The following is a 21,185-nucleotide window of genomic DNA, read 5'->3' on the forward strand; positions in this document are numbered from 1 at the left end:
CTCTTGAGATTATCATATAATTTCTGTTAGTTTGATCATTGATTAATTGGTTAATTTTTGTGTAGGTGCTATATACTACTGAGAAAAGCTATATTCATTTCTATTACCATTCAATTTTCTCCAAAAGTCTATCATACCTAACTTTTCTAAAATTCTGTTCACCTTTTTAAGTTCTTTCTTATTTATTTCGTGGTTAGATTTACCTCATTCTGAAAGAGGGAGATTGAGATTTTCCAGTAGGATAGCTTTGCTGTCTATTTATTCTTGCAACTCACTTAACTTCTCCTCTAAGAATTTTGATGCTATACCACTTAGTGTACATATGATATTTCATATTATCTATAGTCCTCTTTAAAAAGATGTTTTTTTCCTTACCTCTTTTAATTAAATCTATTTTTGCTTTTGCTTAATCTGAGATCAGGATCGCTACCCCTGCTTTTTTTTTTTTTTACTTCAGTTGAAGCATAATAGATTCTGCTTCAGCCTTTAACCTTTCCAAAGATATGTATATCTTTGCTTCAAATATGTTTCTTATAAGCAACATATTGTAGGATTCTGATTTTTAATCCAGTCTGCTAGCTGCTTCTGTTTTATGGGAGATTTTGTCCCATCAAGTTAAAATTATTACCTCTGTATTTCTGCACCATCTTGTTTTCCCCAAGTTATACTTTTCCTTTTAATATCATCACATTAAAGCCAACTTATAACCACACCCTCTAAGTATATCCCTTTTAACTGCTCTGAAAAAGAAACAATTCTCAAGAATTACATGTATTTTCTTTCTATTTAGGGACATAACCATTTTAGCTTTTAAAAACACATTTTTTTCCTTCCACTTATCTGTTTATGCTTCTCTTGAATCCTGTATTTGGAGATCAGATTTTCTGTTCAGCTCTGATCTTTTCAGCAGAAATGATTGAAAATTTCTTATTTCATTAAATACCAATTTTTTCCCCTAAAAGATGACACAATTTTTCTGGGTAGTTGATTCTTGGTTATAGTCCACACTTTGTCTTCCAGGATATCATATTCCAGGCTCTTTTATCCTTTAAAGTGGAAGGTGCTAGGTTCTGGGTAATCCTAATTATATTCCTTGATTTTTTAATTGTTTGTTTCCAGCCACTTGCAGCATTTTCTCCTCGATCTGACAATTCTAGAATTTAGCTGCAATATTCCTAGGAGTTTTCATTTTGGTGTCTCTTTCAGGAAGCAATTGGTGGATTTTTTCAATGAGTATTTTACCCTCTAATTCTAGGATGTCACGGCAATTTTCCTTCATGATTTCTTCAAAGATGTTGTCCAGGCTCTTTTTTTCATCTTGGCTTTCATATAGCACAATAATTCTTAGATTCTCTCTCCTGGATTTATTTTCCAAGATCAGTCATTTTTCCAATGACATATTTTATTTTTTATTTTGTTTGACTGATTCTTAATTTCTCATTGAATCATTCACTTCCATTTCTACAACTGCAATTTTTAGTAAATTATATTCTTTGGTTAGCTTTTTTTTTTTTTTTACCTCCCTTTGCATCTGGCTAATTGTACTTTTAAAGAAGTTGTTTTGTCCATTGGATTTTTTTTGTCAGACAATTGGGGTTAAGTGATTTGCCCAGGGCTACACACAACTGGGAAATATTAAGTGTCTAAATCTGGATTTAAACTCAGGTCCTCCTTACTCTAGGGCTTATACTCTGTCCACTGTGCCATCTAGCTGTCCGTCATTGAATTTTTATTTCCATTTTGCCAATTCTATTTTTCAAGGAGTTGTTTTCTTCAAACATATATATTTTTCCATTTCATCAAATTTGTTTTTCAAAAAGTTGTTTTCTTCAGTTAAGTTCTGTGCTTCCTTTTCCAATGTGTTGGCTTTCCCAAAAAAAACTTTCATAACTATATTACAATACTCTCATTTCGTTTCTCCATTTTTCCTCCTAACTCTCTTTTAAATTCCTTTTTGAATTCTTCCAAGAGAGCCCTTTGAGCTGGAGATCAGTTCATATACCCCTTTGAAGCTTCATCTATAGGTTTTTTGCCTTTCCTGTCCTCTTGTAGTTTTGTGTTCTGATCTTCCTTGTGTTCATAGTAGCTGTCTATGGTCAAAGTTCTTTTTGCTTTTCTGCTCATTTTTAAAGGTTGAGGTCTGTTCTTAGGCATAGGGGAAATTGTCCCAAACTTCTTCTACAGGGTGACGAAGAACTTTTCATTGACTATGCTGGGGCCTACTATAGGCTTCCCTACTGCACTGAGTAACTGACCAAGTCCTGACAGTCCTTTCCTGAAGTCTTTCCAAGATATCTTTTTTTTTAGCATAGTTTTCTATTACAAAACATATGCATGGATAATTTTTTAACACTGATCCTTGCAAAACCTTCTGTTTCAAATTTCCCTCCCTTTCCTCCCACCCCTTCCTTTAGATGGCAGGTAGTACAATACATGTTAAATATGTTGAAATATATGTTAAATCCAATATATGTTTACATATTTGTACAGTTATATTGCTGTACAAGAAAATCAGATCTAGAAAGAAAAAAAAACCTGAGAAGGAAAACAAAAATGCAAGCAAATAATAACAGAAAGAGTGAAAATGCTATGTTGTAGTCCACTCAGTTCCCATAGTCTTATATAGATGGCTCTCTTTATTACTGAACAATTGGAACTGGTTTGAATCAACTCATTGCTGAAGAGAGCCATGTCCATCAGAATTGATCATCACATAATCTTGTTGTTGCCATGTATAATGATCTCCTGGTTCTCCTCATTTCTCTTAGCATCAGTTCACGTAAGTCTCTCCGGGCTTCTCTGAAATCATCCCATTCATCATTTCTTACAGAACAATAATATTCCATAACATTCATATACTATCACTTATTCAGCCATTCTCCATTTGATGGGTATCTATTCAGTTTCCAGTTTCTTGACACTACAAAAAGCACTGCCACAAACATTTTTGCACATGTGGATCCCTTTCCCTCCTTTAAGATCTCTTTGAGATATAAGCTCAGTAGAAACACTGCTGAGTCAAAGGGTATGTACAGTTTGATAACTTTTTGAGTAAAGTTCTAAATTGCTGTCCAGAATGGTTGGATTTGTTCAGTTTCACCAATATCCAAGATATCTTAAGCTGGAAAATTATTATACTTTGAATGTTTGTGGATTCTGTCACTCCAAAATTAATTTGGTGGCTTGATCTAGTGTTGATTCTGAGAGAAGCCAGAAGAGCTTAGTTAATGTTCTGTCTACTCTTCACCATTTTGGTCCCCCATCTTCACTCCCACCCCATCAAAAAGGATTTTAAAAAACAGTTAAGAGAAGTATAAGAAAACTTGGGGAAAATGAGAGTAATGCAAGAGAATCATGAAAAAAGAGTCAATAGCTTGACAAAGGAAACACAAAAATATTGGAAAAGATATGCAAAAATAACATAGATATCAAATTTTGACATAATTTGCCATAAGCCTTCATGATAGTATCAAAAGCCTTGATCAGATCTATGAATGTTGTATATAGACATCTGTTGTGTTCCTGGCATTTTTCCTGGAATTGTTGGGTAGTAAATACCATATCAACTGTTTCTCAGCCACTTATGAATCCACACTGGTTCTCAGGTAGATGACCTTTTTCTAGACTAGGGTCAACCTCCTAAGGACTCTGGCAAGAATCTTGCCAACAATGACCAAGAGGGAAATCTCCTTGTGATTGTCATAGAACAATCTATTCCTTTTACCTTTAGAAAGATGTTCAATGGAGGCATCCTTGAATTCCTGGGGCTTAACTTCCCCTTGCCCTATGATCTGGAAATTTTCAGTCAACTTTTATATGAGCAATGGACTCCCCACCTTATAAATTTCAACTGGAAAAGGATCAGCATCTAGCACACAAAAGTAGCCTCATGGCTTTCAAAGCCTCTTCAGTTGGAACTTCAGCTAGGAATTGTAAACAGTCAATAGCTTCAGCATTAATTAATGGTATTCTATTGAGAACACTATGGAAACCAGCCCACCTCTCTAGGATCATGTCCTTATCAGTAATCAGTGTGGCACTGTCAGCATTGAATAGTTGAGATGCATCATACGTCTCTAGCCCATAAATAGCCTTAAGTATTTTATTAAAATGATTTGGATTGTTACTATTAGTATAAATTAATTTCATCTACCTTCTTGCTGAGCCAAGAATTCTGCATCTCTCTTAAGTTTTGATTGTACTTTACTCTGATGGGATCGCATGCTACCTTCTTAGATATGAATGAACTATCCTGCTGGTATAACCTGTGAAGTTTTTGTTTTTCATTTAGCCGCTTCTAAATTTCTCCATCATTTTCATCAAACTAGTATTGATGCTTGTGAGTGTTCTGACCCTGATGAGCAAATGCAGTGCTGTACACCAAATCTCTAAAAACTGCCTACTCCTTTTCTGTTCCATTGTTGCCAATTGTGTGTTGGCTCAACTTACCCTCCACGTTGGTAACAAACTGTTCCCTCTCAAAGAAGCTCTCTAATCTATTGACATCAATTCCTCTAGCATTTGCTTTGGGGCTACCACTTTTGTTGAATGTGAATATTCACCTTGGAGAGGATAAGTCTATGATCATTCCAGCACTCTTCACCACATGTTGCCTTTGTTACTCTCATATCCTGATTGTCTCTTCTCCTTACAATCACATAGTCTACTAAAATACAAAAATTTGCTCTGAAGATACATTCATGAAGTTTTATTATGTTTAGGTAAAGAGAATGTGATGAGAAATACACAAGTCCAGTAATAAATGACAATTTCTATTGCTATTTTCAACTCTATTCCTCCCAAGGATTCCCTGACATGTCTGGGTAGTCTGAGATATACTACTATTAAAGTCACCCCAAATTATAAGCTTGTCCTCTTTGGGCACACTGTTGATAAGAGTCTCTGAGTGTTCATAAATTTTTTCTTTGGCTTCATTAGGGTTCATCATGGTGGAAATATAGGCACTGATGATGATGGCATGGCATTTTCCTGCAAGTGGTAATCACATTATCATGAGCCTGTCATTCACTCCTTTTGGAAGATATGTGAGCTTATTTACTAGATTAGTTTTGATTGCAAAATCTACATCAGCTTTACATTGCCTGCTTTCACTATAACCACTTCAAAAAAATGTGCATCCAGCTCCTAGCCTTGTTTCAATCAGAATGCTATTTGAATGTGATACCTGTTGAATTCTCTTACAAGTTCTTTCTTCAGGTCTACTGAATTTTGTATTTTCTGTAAGTTTGTTTACCTTCTATGTACTGATGGTAAGTTGAAATCAACTTTTCAGAAGTTTTTGTACATTTTTTAGTGTCTTGACAACAGGGTGGGATCTCTGCCCACCACAGTAATTAGACCAAAGTTTGTAATCAGACAATTTTTAGGGCACATTTTCTAGCCCCTACCTCACACATGGAGGAGAGTAGTGAAATCTTTGTTGTTCAGACACCCAGGAGACTACTAAATTCCTCTGCTGCTTCCAGTGAGAAGACAACCCTATGACCTGGGCCACCTGTGTCAGGTGGCGCCAATGTATAGCTCCCAATGTAACTCCACCTGCTGCTTCATCCCTCACCCAGTGCCAAAGGGCTTTGAGCATAGAAATGGTAATATGGTATGATGAGAGGTCTTTTGATTTGTGCATAAATTAGATTTAAGTGAGTCAGAGTTGCACAAATTCATCAGCCTCACAAAGCCACCACTGGGTTCCAAAGCTACCATTCTCAAGGCAGCACAAAATCAAAATGACTGATGATGATTCTAAATGAAGTGAATGATCTTTGTGTCTTTTATGTCTAACCCCAAGTGCTAAGCACTCCATAATACCTGCTTCACCTGCCTTCATGGTCAGTGGGACAAATTACTCTCATTCGCCCATTCCATCAGAAGTCTTTGCATGCTTGGTGTAGACACCTCTTAATTCACCATAGGTTTAGAGACCCTTTGTTTACCTTAAACTGGGTTTAGTCTGTCTTCCAAAATGGTTTATCAGGATATCAGGAAATACATGCTACAACTTCTTGGAGCCACAGGTAAGAGTTAGATGGATCAGGTGGACAAAGATGGAAAGTAGTCCTCTAAAGGGCTCTGCAATCTTCATACCAGAGCTACCAATCTTCCTTCTCTCAAGGCAAGGGTACAGTAATGGGGGATAACTATTTCAATACCAGACCAAATAGTTTATATGACTGGTCATTTTTACTAAAACTCATTTACCCAGAGAGAGTCAGAAAGTTAAAAAAAAAAAAAAGAATATTTTACAAAAGCAAATGTTACAACTTCCCCGTTTCTTTAATTCAGACTCCTCCCCTTCCCCCTCACCCCAGCAGAGTGTTATCTTTTGTAAGGGAGCAGGAAGTGCGAGGGAGATTAGACATCTTTCCTCTTCAAGTGGGTTGAAAAAGCCAGACTATAGAAGGAAACAGCATGATCTTTAGCTGGTGGAGCCTGTGTCTGCTAATGCTCATGATTTCCTCTCAAGGTACTTTATATTCATCCTTAGCTATCTCTTTGCTGGGAGGTTCCAGTATTAGAAATAAAGGGAAGTTGGGGGGACAATTCAACAGTGAGTTTCTATAATGTCTGACACTTTGCAGCACCGAGTCAGCCTCAGCTGGCAGTGTTGGGAGTCAGGAGGCAAATCCTTGTTTCATATGAAGCTAATTCCCCTTTCCAACAAATAACAGCCAAAAGAGAGATATGGGCAAAGAAATAGAGTCTAAATATGTGTCAGTGATTTCCCAGAACTGGACTGACATAGCCAGGGAAAGAAGGAAGAGGAAATCAGTCATGAAGATTTTTGCTGTTCGCGTGCTAACGTCCCTCATGTTTTCCCTTTCTCAGAGCAGCTCCTTTGGATGTATTCTGTAAAAATCCAAGTCAGGAAATCTGTCTGTCTTGTTTGCTGTGAGTGTATAGGTCAAGTCTTAAAATTCTATTTCTTCAATTTTGAGAACAAGGTCCTTTCTCAACTACCTCTTAATTACCTAAAAATCTGTCATCTAACTCTGCTGATTCTTTCTGGACAGTATTTCAGATTTGCCACCCTTTTCTTCTGTATAATCCTTTGGATTAAGCTTATATGGACTACCTTGAGATATAAAATGATAAAGACCATGATTAAGTTAATTAGTTCTCCTAGTAAAGCCAAAGGTTTATTATATTTCCTATTATTACAGCTATTCAGAAATTATTCACAATTCAATTGAACTCACTATTTGTTCCAGTGATGTCTGTCTTTCATGAACAATTTTGTATGTGAATACTTTTTTGAGCACTGGGATGTGCAGACAAGGAGGATTCTTGACAAAGTCACGGGTCATTTTATTGATCAGAACAGCTAAGATTTTTACAGTGGTTTATTCTTACAATATTGATGGTGTGAACATTCTCCTGGTTCTGCTCACTTCTTTGAATCTTCACATAAGTCTTTCCAGGCTTTTCTGAAACCAGTCTGTTCATCATTTCCTACAGGTCAATAGTATTCTATCAAAATCATATATTACAGATTTTTTAGCTATGCCCAGATGATGGGTATTTATTTCCTCGATTTTGAAAGAGTTGCTATAAATGTGTTTATACATAGAGGTCATTTTTCCCCCTTTTTATTTTTTTAAAATCTCTTTGAGATACAAAACTAGCAGTGGTATTGCTGAGTGAAAAGGTATGTACAGTTTTGTAGTCCTTTGGGTTCCAAATCATACTCCAGAATAGTTAGACCAATCCACAACTCTCCCAGTACATTTTTTACCTACTTTTCCACATCCTTTCCATCAATTGTTTTCCTTTTCTGTCATATCAGACAAACTGATGGGTTTAAGGTGACACTTCAGAATTGCTTAAGTTTATATTTATCTAATTATTAATGATTTAAATCCCTTCATAATCCAGGCTGAGGCTATCTTTACAGATTTATTTTACAATATTCCCCTTTAGGAATTCTGTATTAAGTCAAGATGATAAATTTTATGTTCACTGAACTCAGTAATTCATTTTCTAATTCTACTTTTACTTCTACTAATCCTTTATATCTGGATTGCATTAACCTCTTAGAATCTCTGGCCTCTTTCATATGCCATGTCCTATAGTAAACTTTTCTGTTTTCCCCTAGTTGTTAGCACTCCTTCCTTCTCAAATCATCTTGTATATATTTACCTATTATCATTTAGTAAGACCCAAGTAGAGGATTAGGGTCTTGAAGACAGGAATTCGTTTGATTTTTCTCTTTGCCCCAGTGCCTAACAGAATGTTCTAGATATAGTAGGCACTTCATATATATGTCTATTGGCTTATTGGTTTGGGATTTTTTTTTTGTACAAAGATATATGTGTATATATACATATATGTATATACATACACACATACATATGTTTTTATCATAAATATTCCTTTTTAAAAATTTGAATTCTAAATTTTCTACCTCCCTTCTACTCACTGAGAAAGAAAGCAATATTATATCTCAATTATTTGTGTGAAATCATAGAAAACATTTCCATATTAACCATGTTACAAAAAAATGAGAAAAATTAAGAAAGTGAGAAAATTATGCTTCAATTTGTATACAGGATTCTTCATTTCTTTCTCTGGAGGTATTTTTTTTTTTTATCAAGTCCTTTGGAATCGTGGATCTATTTATTAATCATGTTTTTAATCTGTAATTCGGTCACTTAGTTAGAGATCATAAAAATTTAAAGATGAAATGTATCATAAAGGCCATCTGGTCAAAGACTTCTTTGCTTTCCCTCGTAGTTTAAGGTCATTTGTGAGCTTTACAAATGTCATTTTCATGTTTTCATCCAAGTTACTCATAAAAGTATTGAACACATAGCTATGTATAGGTCTCTAAGATACATCACCATAGACTCTTTCAGATTCACCTTAAACTGAAAATCATCAGTCTTTGATGATTCAATCAGTTAAAAAGCTATCTAACTTGACTATAATCCAGTCCATATCTTTTCAATTTGGTTCAAAACCATCATTAAAGATTATTAAATATCTTGCTGAAATCCAGTAATATTTACTACAAGAATGATGATCATATTTTAGTTTAAAATTATTTTGACTGGAGCAGCTACATGGTTCAGTGGACAGAACATCAGCCCTGAACTCAGGAGGACCTGAATTCAAATCTTGCCTCAGACATTTAATACTTCCTAGCTGTGTGACCCTAGGCAAGTTACTTAACCCCAATTGCATCAGCAAAAAAAAAAGTTTTAACTTTTTAGTAACTTTTTTCTAACTTCTAAGTATCATCTCCTCTTTTTAAAAACTATATATCTTAGAATTTTGTTGAATATCAACATAAATCAACATAAATGGTCTAATTCTTGGGATCTATCTTTTTTCTGTTTTTTAATTTTTCTTTAATTTTCTAGCACTTATAATATTTTCTATGACATAATAGAAATTTTTGACAATGATTCTGTAATCAATTCTGTACTTTTTTTCCAGCAGTGATATATGCAATACCACATGTGTCAGCAGAAATGTTACAAATAGTGGGTATTGCATGAAGAAAATATATATCCTCTAATAGACCAAATAAGTCTTACAGACATCTCCTAACATTTAAATTATAGTCAAAAGTCGTTGAGTACAAATGCAAGTGGTAATTTTAGATAGGAAGAAGCAATTCATTATCTATATCTTACAGATAAAGAAAACGAACTCAAGGACAGATGGTGACCCACTATCACTTTGTTTTAGTATGCTAAAGTATTTAGTATACAAAAGTATTGTAAAGTATTACAATAAAGTAATGACTTTAAGAGTCAAGACAAAGCAAGAACTTGCTTTGCTAAGGAATTCTTAACCTACAGTAAAACTAATTTTTTAGTTCTGTCACTATACTTCATTTACTCATTTAACACTGAATCTCCTGCCAACTTTGCCACAATATGTAACCATAATCAGAGAGACAAAACCACTGGGTTGTGGGCACAGGAAGGCATCAGTTGCTACCAGGAACTCTAATAAGATCATCAACTTCTATCCAGTTATGAAGTATCATGTAAAAGTGAGGAAAGCCTATACCTTTGACCTTATATTCCTAAACAGATCCTTATACTCTTACTATAAGAGATCTTTATGTGTTGAGATGAGAGAAACAATGAGAGACAGGTGAAATATCTTTAAGCACAGTTTTAAGGAGTCTAGTACCTGGATAGTTTTAATAGAATGTATGCATTTCTGTTCTCCTGTACTATGTATCTTTTTAGGAAAGGATTTATAAAGTAGGCTATTTTGCAAGCCTTCTGAAATCTCATCATATATACCAAGGGGATGGGTGATGATGACTCTCATACAAATACAATCATAGCTGTGATCTAAACAACATGGTCTTGTCCATTCACTATTCTCAGTGCTACCTATATTATGGTTCACAGGATCTTGGCAGTCAGTTTTGAATACCACCTTGGATACTAGCCAGGTTTCTTTTAATGTCTATGCTGGTCACTTTCAATTTTTTTGAGCCTTAGTTTCCTTACCTCTAAAATGAGCATAAAAATTTAAAAAAAATGAGCAAAAAAAAAAAAGCATCATAGATTTGTTTTGAGGTTCTTATGAAATAATGTCTAGTGTAAATTATTTGACAAATCTTAAAGCATTATGTGAATGTCATCTATTGTTATGTCTGATAGTATGATAACACCTTTCAATAACACTTCCATCAAGATACTTCCTTGCCTATGATTTTTATCATCCTATTACTAACAAAGTTTTTGCTCTGATTCTGGTTGGCAGTTTACTCAGCAAGAAATGTGGTGTGTGTTGTTGGTGAATCTGTAAATCTCAGCTTGTCTGAATTCCATCCTGAGCCCTACTCAGAAATCTCTTGGTTTTATAATGAAACTCAGAAGATCTTGCTATGGGAAAGAGAAGAACAAACTAAAGTATTTGAAACCAATCTGAAACCACGAATCCGTCTTGCTGATGATAATATCACTTTACACATCCAACAGCTTCGGAAGGAAGACAGTAGCACCTATAAGCTCCAAACTTCCTTACTGAGTACAAGACAAGTACTCTCAGAGCACATCAGACTGGATGTCTATGGTGAGTTAAGCAAGAGAGAGGAAAGAAAAGGAAGGAGAGTTGAGGCTCCAGCTAGATTAGGATGAAATAAGGGCTTATTTTACTCAAGTAAAAAGGATTAAGAGAGGATATTAAAGATGAAAGTAAAAACATGGAGAAAATTCAGAGGTCAGATTAAGACTTGCTTTGCCTGTTCTAGGGACAGGGCAGACATCAACTTTACTGAAATATGGATTTTGAAAATTGTGAGAATGGGTGGAGAGAGATCTTTGACAGATAGATTTGAGACTTAATATGATATAAAGTTATTATGGATGCCCAAGCCCCAAAGTACCATGTCAAAAGATATGTTTGCAGAAAATTAGTGCCATACTGGGGCATCAATAATAAGTTATAAGTTATAATAAGTAACAAAAGATAAAGCTAGTAGGAGGACACAATCTAAGAAGGGAACTGAGGTAGGCAGGACAGGACTAGAAGTTTCTATCATTCAAGAAGGACAGAATTTAAGTTCTGGAAGAATGTGCAGGGATAGGAAGCTGCTATAGATAGATAAAGCATTTATCAAGACACACATACATAGATAATACACACATACATATATGGAATATTACAGAGATAGAACAAGATTTGGCTCCAAAGAGTCGAGGATGACAATAAAGTAATGAAGTGGTATCCTCAAAAGTAAGAGGAAAACTGAAAAGAATCTGGGGTCTGGCAGGGAGGGGAGGGCATAGTGATATCTGTTGAATTTGAGTCTCAATCACACAAGAATACTTTTGGGCAAAACAATTTGGCATTGGGGAGTCACTAGAGAATATGGAGATACAACTTAAGAGATGCGAATTTAAACCTTTTTGCTATACTATTTCTCACTGATCAATAGATAAAAATAGAGGCTGTGGAAGAACAGGTACTCACTTCCATCACTGGAAGAATCACAAATTTGCACAATCTTTTTAAACAGAAAGCTAGAATTGCACTGTAAAAATTACAAGACTATTTGTACATTTTGACTCAATAATTTCACTGTTTTTAGGGACATAGACCATAAATGCTTGTGTGTGTGTGTGTGTGTGTGTGTGTGTGTGTGTATGTATGTGTGTATGTGTATGTAATTAGGAGCAACAAGAGGAATTTTTAAAAAGAGTTATTTCTGGGCAGCTAAATGGTGCAGTAGATAGAGCACCAACCCTATAAATCAGGAGGGCCTGAGTCCAAATCTAATTTCAGACACTTAACACTTTCTAGCTGTGTGGCCTTGGGCAAGTCACTTAACTCCAATCCCCTCAGGGAAAAAATTGCCTCAGCAAAAAAAAAAAAAAAAAAAAAATCAACCTGCTTAGATAAAAAGAGCTATTTTGTTAAAAAAAAAAAAAAAAAGCTATTTCTAGTAAGACTGACATAGAAGAATTATAGATAATCACGAAAAGGAAACAATTTAAATGTTCACCAACTGTGGGCTTTGGTAGATTAAATTAAGGTATATTAATATAACAAAAATGATAATATAATCAATGTCAAATATTATGTATATTAAGAAATCTGAAAAAAAAGTTTATTAAATAATACAAGATGAAAAATGGGAGAATTTGGAGAAAAGAGTATGCACTATTACTTAATAAAGGGACAAATGAATGAAAATGGAGAGAAAAATCACCAAGTGAAACTGTGTCTATTAGAAAATAGAAAATCAGGCCAAGGATAGAATAGGGATGAAGATAGAAACCAATGGATCAAGGCAAAAGCAGGCCTACCCAAGATGGTATACTACGTATAAGAATATATACTTATCCCACACATTCTGGGAGAATTCAGTCAGGGAACTTTTGGGGGATTACCTATAATAGTATGACTCTTATAAATCATGATTCTTTCCTTTAACATTTATGTAGCTCAGATAAATCACTTGAGCTTTTGGGAGACTCAGTTTCCTATAAATCAAATGAGGGGATTGGTCTAAATATCTTCTATCCCTTCCTTATATTTATAATCCTATATGTTATAATGATTTAATGTAAAAAAAAAAAAAGAACTTTCTAACAACTAAACTTATTTCAAATTGGAATGGAGTGCTTTGTGAGGTCATGGACTCCATGTTTTAATGTATTCAAATAAAGTTCAGATGAGATGTTTCAGAAAGAATCTTTGAATTGGATGAGTTGTTGTTTTTCAGGTTCCTTTCATCTCTAACATACTAGAATCCCAAGTGTATCTAGCTAAGGCTAATTGATTTCTCATATGATGGGACATCTTAAGCTTATAAGGAAGAAATCTTATCCTTTTCCTTGTCCCTAGAGCAGAGTGCCACTATTTGTAAATAAATGCCCTTTTCCTACCATCCTTTTCTGATCAGCAGCAACCTAGAACAGGTAAATTATTTCCCAGAATGGTTGAAGGTAAACACGACTCCCATGGGCACTATCACTCTCTGTCCCACAAATATAATGGCACTCTTTCACATATGGAACCTGAGAAGCCAGAATCTATTGCCCTTCTTACATACTTCTATTTGTGTAGAAGGAGGTTTTTCTGACCTGAACACTCCACCCCTTTGTAGCTCTAGATGTGCAGACTCAGGTAATGTTAGCAGATGGAACTGGATGGAGAATATCCCAAATCACTGATTTCCTCTCCTTTTTGATATCTCCAGGGTAGAACTCTGAAATGCAGGGTTTTGAAATCATTGACCATCTTTAGAAGGGGGAGGAGTATAATCAAAACATCTCATTGACTATTAAATATTATATTTTATTCATATTATTTATTTATCATATTTTTATATTATATTTTACCTTTCATGCAGAGCGATTGACAAAGCCCCAAATTTCATTGAGTCCTAGTTCCAATGATAATGGCACCTGTCTTTTCAATGCGACGTGTTCTGTGGAACAAGTAAGAGAGAATGTTACATACAACTGGATAACTTTGGGACAGAGAACTAATGCATCCAATGAAGGACCCATCCTCAGTATCAGATGGAAACCTGGTGACCATGACCAGTACACCTGTATTGCCAGGAACCCTGTCAGCAACAGTTCCTATACCATTTTTGCCAGTAAACTCTGTGCAGGTAAATTTCTGATTGTCTTCCCAAAAGCCTGTGATCATGGAATCCTTCTGGGATTTGAATTGTAGTTATTCTTGAACTTGGTACCAACTTAGTATCTACAGGAACAGACCCTCCTGAGATCTGTCACTTGCCATGCCTCTGCCAAAGGAAATACTCTTGTTCTGACACTCTGAGGAAGGTATTTGTTTCAGTGGTCAGTTCCTCTAGATGAATTGAAAAAAAGTAATTCTTTTATTGTGCTTGGTTCAGATCACTCCCAGTGACCCTGCTTCTTTTTAGGTGTTGAATATGACAAAAGCCACAACAGACTTCTGTACTTCATGCTGGTTACCATCTTGGTTGTGCTCTTTATGTTGAGGCTGTCAAAATCCTAAAATCAAACATGTCCCACATAATATCATAAGGGCTATACAGCTACAGGGAGCAGTCAGTGGAGAATATATTACTAGAGATCAGAGCTCTAAAGTTGGAAGAACTTTTGAAGTCATCTACTCTCACCTATTAATTTTGCAGATGAGAAAAGTGGTACCCAGGCAATTTAAGTGACTCATATAGTGTCACATAGGTAGTTTCACACTCTAGTCCTCTAAGTTCCAAATCAATGCTTTTCCCATGGTACCTAGTAGAGTACTTCAATGTGTCTCAGATAACAATCAAAAAGCTGAATGAGGCATTCAACATGCTGAAATTGGCCCAGTTCCAAAAAAAGTTCCTGGGATTATGATTGGAACCGTAAAGATGGCAAGATTATCTACATCTATTAGATATCTATTAGAAAGATTAGCTTAGATATCTTAGCTACCAGGAACATACATTAGTGATGATTTCTTCCTATATGAAATCTTTCATTCATAACAAGGGGGAAGATAATCCCCTAATTCAGCAGCTCTTTTTCTCATCTTTCCTTTTATGTCAGGTCTTCTTAATGCTTCTTTCAAGACCTTTTTTTTCCTTAGAGACATTCCACACTCTGTGTGCCCCTGGCAGTTTAGCCTCCTCCTCCAGTCTCTCTGGTCCCATATCAGAGTGGGAACATGACAGCCCTTTGGGGAAAAGGAGAGGGCTCTTAACAATTGTAATCTTGGAAGCAGGAACAATATTATTTTCATTTTCATATCTCACATAGAACAGGAATTTAATGCTTGTTAAATTAATGAATGAAGAAGCCTTGTGTTCAAACCTAGTCTTAGAATTCAGTGTTTTGGACTGCTGCCACATTTTTGAGCACTAGAGTAGAAGCTCCCCATAAGACCTAGTACTATACCTTTATTGTAAACAAGAGCAAGTGATAATTATAGAATTCTGTCTTTCCTTGGCTTTAAAAAACATACCATTGTCATTCCTTAAACATTTACATGCAGCTGACAGTATAAAACCTGGGAATAGAATAGTTTCTCCTTTAAGTACCAGAGGCTGCTATGTCCCTTTATACCAATTCCTTTCATGCTTTCCTTTCCATTTTAGATGCTCTCCTGAACACTGACCCAGATGGATATTGACTGTAATATCCATCTGTTTTTGGTGAATTTGCTAATTTTGGGGGGAGCAAGACATTATGGTGTATGTGTGTGTGAGTGTGTGTATTTGAGAAAACTGAGACACACAGTGACTTGTCCAAGTACAGATATCTACTAAATATCTGAAACTTCAGAATTAATATGGTGGCTGCACTAGCTATAGAGTCAATAAGACCTGAGTTCAAATTCTACCTTAGACATCTAGCTTTGAATAGAAGGGAAAATGATTTCACCTCTCTCAATCCTTTTTCCTTAGTCTGTAAAATGAAGAGGTATGTCCAGATAATCTTTCAATATTATTTCAGATTTGTTTCAACATTCCCTCTAGGATCTGGCATGGAAAGTGGTCCAACTGGATTTTATGTTATCCCAGAAAATTGATATTGTATGGTGGAAAGAATGTTGAAGTTGGAATCCAAAGACCTGAATTTGAATCCAGACATTGCCACTTACAATTTGTGTAACTCTTGACAAGTCATTTTATACTGATAGGTCTCACTTTGTTCACCTATAAAATAAGAGGATTAGACTAGATGACCTTTAAGGCCCATTCAAGTTCTACATCTGGGATTTTATTCTTCTCATTTCACACTGGAAGACATCCTTATTGAGTCTTTTTTTTTTAAATTTAAATTTTATTTTATTTAATAATAACTTTGTATTGACAGAATCCATGCCAGGGTAATTTTTATTGAGTCTTGATACATAAGGTAAGGTAAAGAACTAGAAGAATGAAGGTGGGGTACTTGAGCTTAGACTCCTTCTCTCAAAGAATTCAATCCTAAACTCATGGCATTTGTTCTAAAATTTGAGATCTTGAGTTCAGAAAGGTGTACAATGGGCACAATGGGGCTAAACTCAGGAAAGAAATCTAGGCATTTCAACTCCTTGAGCTTACTCTACTTGATAACTCCAGTGCAATGCCTCAAGGATTTCATGGGCTTGGGTTTTCTATTCTTTCTTTTTCCAGACAAGACCTCTAGAATGTCCTTGAAGTTGCTAGTAGTCATTCTGCCTTCCATCTTCAGCCTCCTGTTCATTCTGAATTAGACCTGATTATGACTGCTTTGTTGGACTTCCAGGACTCAATGATGGGCAGGAATGAAGAAGAATGAAAAGAGAGAGTGGCCTTTCTTCTTATGTCATTCTCTTCATTAGGTGGATCTGACAACTCCTTTCTTCGCTTCCAAGATTTGAGGATAATAAGAATTTTTATAGTGTCTATTATGTTCTAAGAATTGTGGTAAATATTTTATAGATATTTGTGAGATATCTGTTTATAGATGTTGTGAGCACAACAATCATGTGACATAGGGAGCAAGATGGAGATACATACATACACCCACATATACATACAGATAGATATTTTACATTTGGAGAAATAGAATGATTTGCTCAAGATCATACAGTAGAGATCTGTATTAATTACATACAGAGTTTTATGGGTCCATTTATGAAATTTTGAATTTGCTGCTGCAGGGAACAAAAACCAAAATAAATAGTAAGCTTGAGTGCTTATGACAGATCTGAAGGACCATTTATGAGGAAACAAGTTATATTGTTAGATTTCTCAGGGTGAAATTTGATTGAATTTAACATGAAGCAAAGAGTACTTTCTTGATCCCAAAAACTGGATCTAATTGAGAGCTTGAGATGCTGGGCTAATTGTCAAAAAATAAATATTAAGTCTAGAAATCAACACTAGAAGAATTGGAAAAGTAAAACATAGTTAAATAGAAGGAAATGTAAGAAAACATTAGAATATAAGTTCCGTATTCAGAAGAAAGGCAGCAATAGTTCTATTCTTGTATTATTTGATTTCATGTATGTTTATAATTTACTTCATTGTTTATGGTGCTTTTAGCAAGATGCAATTTTCTTCCTTATTTCTTATAATTATATCTATTCTTGCTTTTCTTTTGTCTGAGGAGGATATCTGAAATCAGGATTGCTACCCTGGCTTCATTTTTTAATTTTACTATATTTTATGCTTGTTTTATTACATAAATTAAATACCTTTTTAAAAGGAAGTTTGTTTTAAGGCTGATGAATCTCTAGCCATCTGCCCTTACTTTTAAAACTTAAAAAAACTCCAGATGAATCAGGAACACCTCTAAGTACATCAATGGAAAGATGGAAAGTTTAAAATCTTCTATAACCTCAAAGCATGCAAGGACCTCATCCAGTTCAGTGAAGTGAGGAGAATGGGAGGGGGATGAGTGAGAGGGTAAGAGGGAAAAAGAGAGGAAGAAGAGACATGACTGAAAATCAAGGCTTTTTCCTTCTCTTTAAATGAGTGTTCCTCAAGTATGTGCTAAAAAAGGGTAATTGCTACAATATCTAGAGTATAGGAGCAAAGACACAATTCTACTAGGATATCTCTAAAGATCTCGGGGAAAAAAGAACAAAAATAAAATTGTCACTTTTGTTTCACAACTGTAGCTTCAGAATCAGAACCAAAATTCTAGTTTTACATGTACAGGGTTCAACTTGAGAAATGCTATATATCAATGAATATCAATTCAAGATATCAAAATCAAATCCTGTCAAACATACCACAATCATTTACAAAAAAATCATGATCATTATATTTGTAGTAGAAATGCAAAGATGTTTCAAGTTCAGGAGAAAAAAATCAACATCATAAATCAAATTAAAAACAAAAGCATCCAAAACATGATTATCCCAATATATGTAGAAAAAGCCTTTAATAAAACACCACCTTCATTTCTATTAAATAAAACCATGTAATATATAGACATGGGAAAAGATCATAAAGCCAAACAGAATTTTGTCTGATAGTGGTGGTAACCCAGGGCCACTAAAGTTTGTTAAATGAGGGAGGAGATGATACTTCCTGCATCTTAGGGAGATCATTTTAATAGTTCAGTGGAGCATTAATTAGAGTAAGGAGAGACTTGAGGCAAAAATATTAATAAATTGACAGTTGCATTAGTCCAGGAGTGAAGTGATAAAGGCCTTCACCAGGGTAATTGCAGTTTTAGAAAAGAGAAGGGAGATTAAACAAGAGATGTTATGAAGGAAGAAATGATGAGACCTAACCATTGACTGGGTTTGAAGAATAAGAAAAATTGAAAAGTTGAAGTTGTGAGCTGGGTAATGGCAAAGCGGTATCCTAAATAATAACAGGAAAGTTAAAAAAGATGGGTGAATTTGATAGGAATTTGGCAGGAAAGATGTCCATGTGCAGGAAAGTATGGACATTTTGTATTTAGGAAAGCTACAGGTGATCATGCAGTTCAAGATGTCTAAGAGGAGATGTAAGATTAGAAGTGAGCAGAGTTTGGGACTGGACAAGTAAAGCTGAAAATCTGCATAGAGATGATATCTCAAACCTCAGTAATTATTGAGATCACCAAATAAAATAGAATAAAGAGATTAAAGAAGGCTCAGAACAGAGCATTGGGGAACCCCTACTATTAGGGGGGAATGGTATGAATAAAAATTCAGCAAAAGAGATGAGGAAGGAATAAGAAAAGTAGAAAGATAAACAGTATGAAGAAGTATCACAAAAACCAAAAGAGAACAAAGTATACAGAAGAGGATGATCAGTAATAATGGAGAGATTGGTTAAAGGAAGATGGGGAAAAGGATTTTAAAAATAACACACAAGTGTTAAGAATCACTGGGATGAAATGATTATGATGAGGGTAGAAATAGGTTGTTGAGGATCTGTTCCAGTATATTATCATTGCTCAAAAGGGTTTAATCTTTGGATAAAGTTCTTCCAGGGCATCAAGCAATTGTGTTGGCTGTAAAGGGGAGGGAATGTAGTTTACATAGTGTCTTGACAGGGGCAAGGCAGGACCTCTGGAGCTATAGCTATCGCTACCTGGGACTCAATGCAAGGACTCTGGCAAGGCAATAAAATAATTGACAGAAAAGTGCAAAGATAAACCAGGAGGAGAAAAAACTCTCCATACTTGCTGATGACAAATTGTCTTACTTAAAAAATGTTAGGAAATGAACAGAAAAATTAATTGAGGCAATAAATATCATCAGTTTCAGCAGGTTACAAAATAAATCTATAAAACAAAAGCATCTGGATATTACACCACTAACAACAACAATCCAAGAACCAACAACAGACAGGGAAAACTCATTTAAATCACTAAAAAATGTACAAGGTATTTGCCAGTCAATCTATCAAAGTATACCCATTATTGAAAAAAATTGTATTATAAAATGCTCTGTAAAGAAATAAAGAACAACTTAAGTATTTGGAGAAATAGTTAATAATCATGGCTTGGACATGCCAGTATAATAAAAATGATAATACAGAGTTAATCCTCAGTTTAAATGTTGTACTAGTCAAATTACTAAAAGGATACCTACATTTAATAATAAAAACTTCACTGAGATATGTGACCTTAGCCAAGTCACTTAACCCCAATTGCCTCGACAAAAAACAAAAGTAAAAACAAAAAACTTCACTGGGAAGAATAAATAATCTATAGTAGAAGTTCTTAACCTGGATCCATGGACAAATTTAAGGGAGTCAGTGAACTTGGATGATTGGAGGGAAAATTATATCTTAAATTTCTGTTACCTCTTATGAAAACTTAGCATTTCCTTGAATAAGACAATATAATAATATTAAACTTTATCAGATAGCAGAAGAGGATGATGATAAGATTAACTCCTGATTGAAGATATTAAGAGAAATAATGGGAAAAATAGGAATGAAAGGAATAGCATTTCCAGATCTCAAATTATATTATAAAAAATCAATTGTCTGGGAGCAGCTAAATAGCACAATGGATAAAGCACCAGCCCTGAAGTCAGGAGGACCTGAATTCAAATCTGATCTGAGTCAATACTTCCTTAGCTATGTGACCTTGAAGAAGTCAATCCCAATTGCCACAGAAAAAAGCAAAAAAAAAAAAAAAAAATCAATTGTCAAAGCCACTTAATGCTAGTTGGAAAATAAAACCGTATCAGTTGAATATAGTAGTCAAGAATGAAACAGAAATAATGAAATTTCATAACCCAGGTTTTGATAAATCTTAAAATATAAATTACTTGAGGAAAACTATTTATTTGATTAAAAAGTGATTTCAAAAGCCAAAAACTGTTGGAAAAAATTAGGTTTACACTAATAGCTTATAGAATATTCATGAAAAATTTTAAATAGTTATGAAACCTTTATATTAAATGTTTCACTATTTAAAAATTAGAAGGGAAGCAAATGATTTGCCTTTTATAGTTATTGGACAGGTGAATTATCAAACAAGGGATGAAAATTATTAACAAAAATAGCTAATTGTCATTTTTATTATATTAGCTTGGCTTACCCATGAGCACTTGATGTGCTTTCAATTGATTAGATGACTTTACTTGTGTGGAAAGTGTGTTATAATTATATTTATATAGTTCCTAAATTTGTCTAAATAGGTAGACTCCCAAATATTTTATATTGTCTGCATATATTTTAAATGGAATTTCTCTTTGTATTTCTTGCTGCTGGACTTTGTTGGTAACATATAGAAATACTAATGATTTATGTATATTTATTTGTATCCTGCAACTTTGTT

General features: G+C 34.7%; 1 protein-coding gene and 1 long non-coding RNA gene across 3 annotated transcripts; one reads left to right on the forward strand and one right to left on the reverse strand.

The window, feature by feature from the left end:
• The first annotated feature begins 6,051 nt into the window (after positions 1 to 6,051).
• LOC127559691 (SLAM family member 9-like) lies at positions 6,052 to 17,660 on the forward strand. 2 transcript variants are annotated; one of them, XM_051993652.1, is made up of 4 exons: positions 6,052 to 6,484; positions 10,750 to 11,061; positions 13,847 to 14,113; positions 16,713 to 17,660. In XM_051993652.1, exons 1-4 carry the CDS (start codon positions 6,430 to 6,432, stop codon positions 16,733 to 16,735), a joined length of 657 nt encoding a protein of 218 aa, XP_051849612.1. In that variant the 5' UTR covers positions 6,052 to 6,429; the 3' UTR covers positions 16,736 to 17,660. The 2 variants fall into 2 exon arrangements, with proteins under 2 accessions (XP_051849612.1, XP_051849611.1); XM_051993651.1 differs by having other exon boundaries at positions 6,056 to 6,484; positions 16,601 to 17,660.
• Positions 12,409 to 13,919, reverse strand: LOC127559696 (uncharacterized). Its single transcript, XR_007953189.1, has 2 exons — positions 13,836 to 13,919; positions 12,409 to 13,702 (listed from the first exon to the last, which is right to left on the reverse strand). It is a non-coding gene; the product is annotated as an uncharacterized LOC127559696 (long non-coding RNA).
• Positions 17,661 to 21,185: the final 3,525 nt, after the last annotated feature.

Source organism: Antechinus flavipes, chromosome 4 (assembly GCF_016432865.1).
Source record: "Antechinus flavipes isolate AdamAnt ecotype Samford, QLD, Australia chromosome 4, AdamAnt_v2, whole genome shotgun sequence".
NCBI classification, from domain to species: domain Eukaryota; kingdom Metazoa; phylum Chordata; class Mammalia; order Dasyuromorphia; family Dasyuridae; genus Antechinus; species Antechinus flavipes.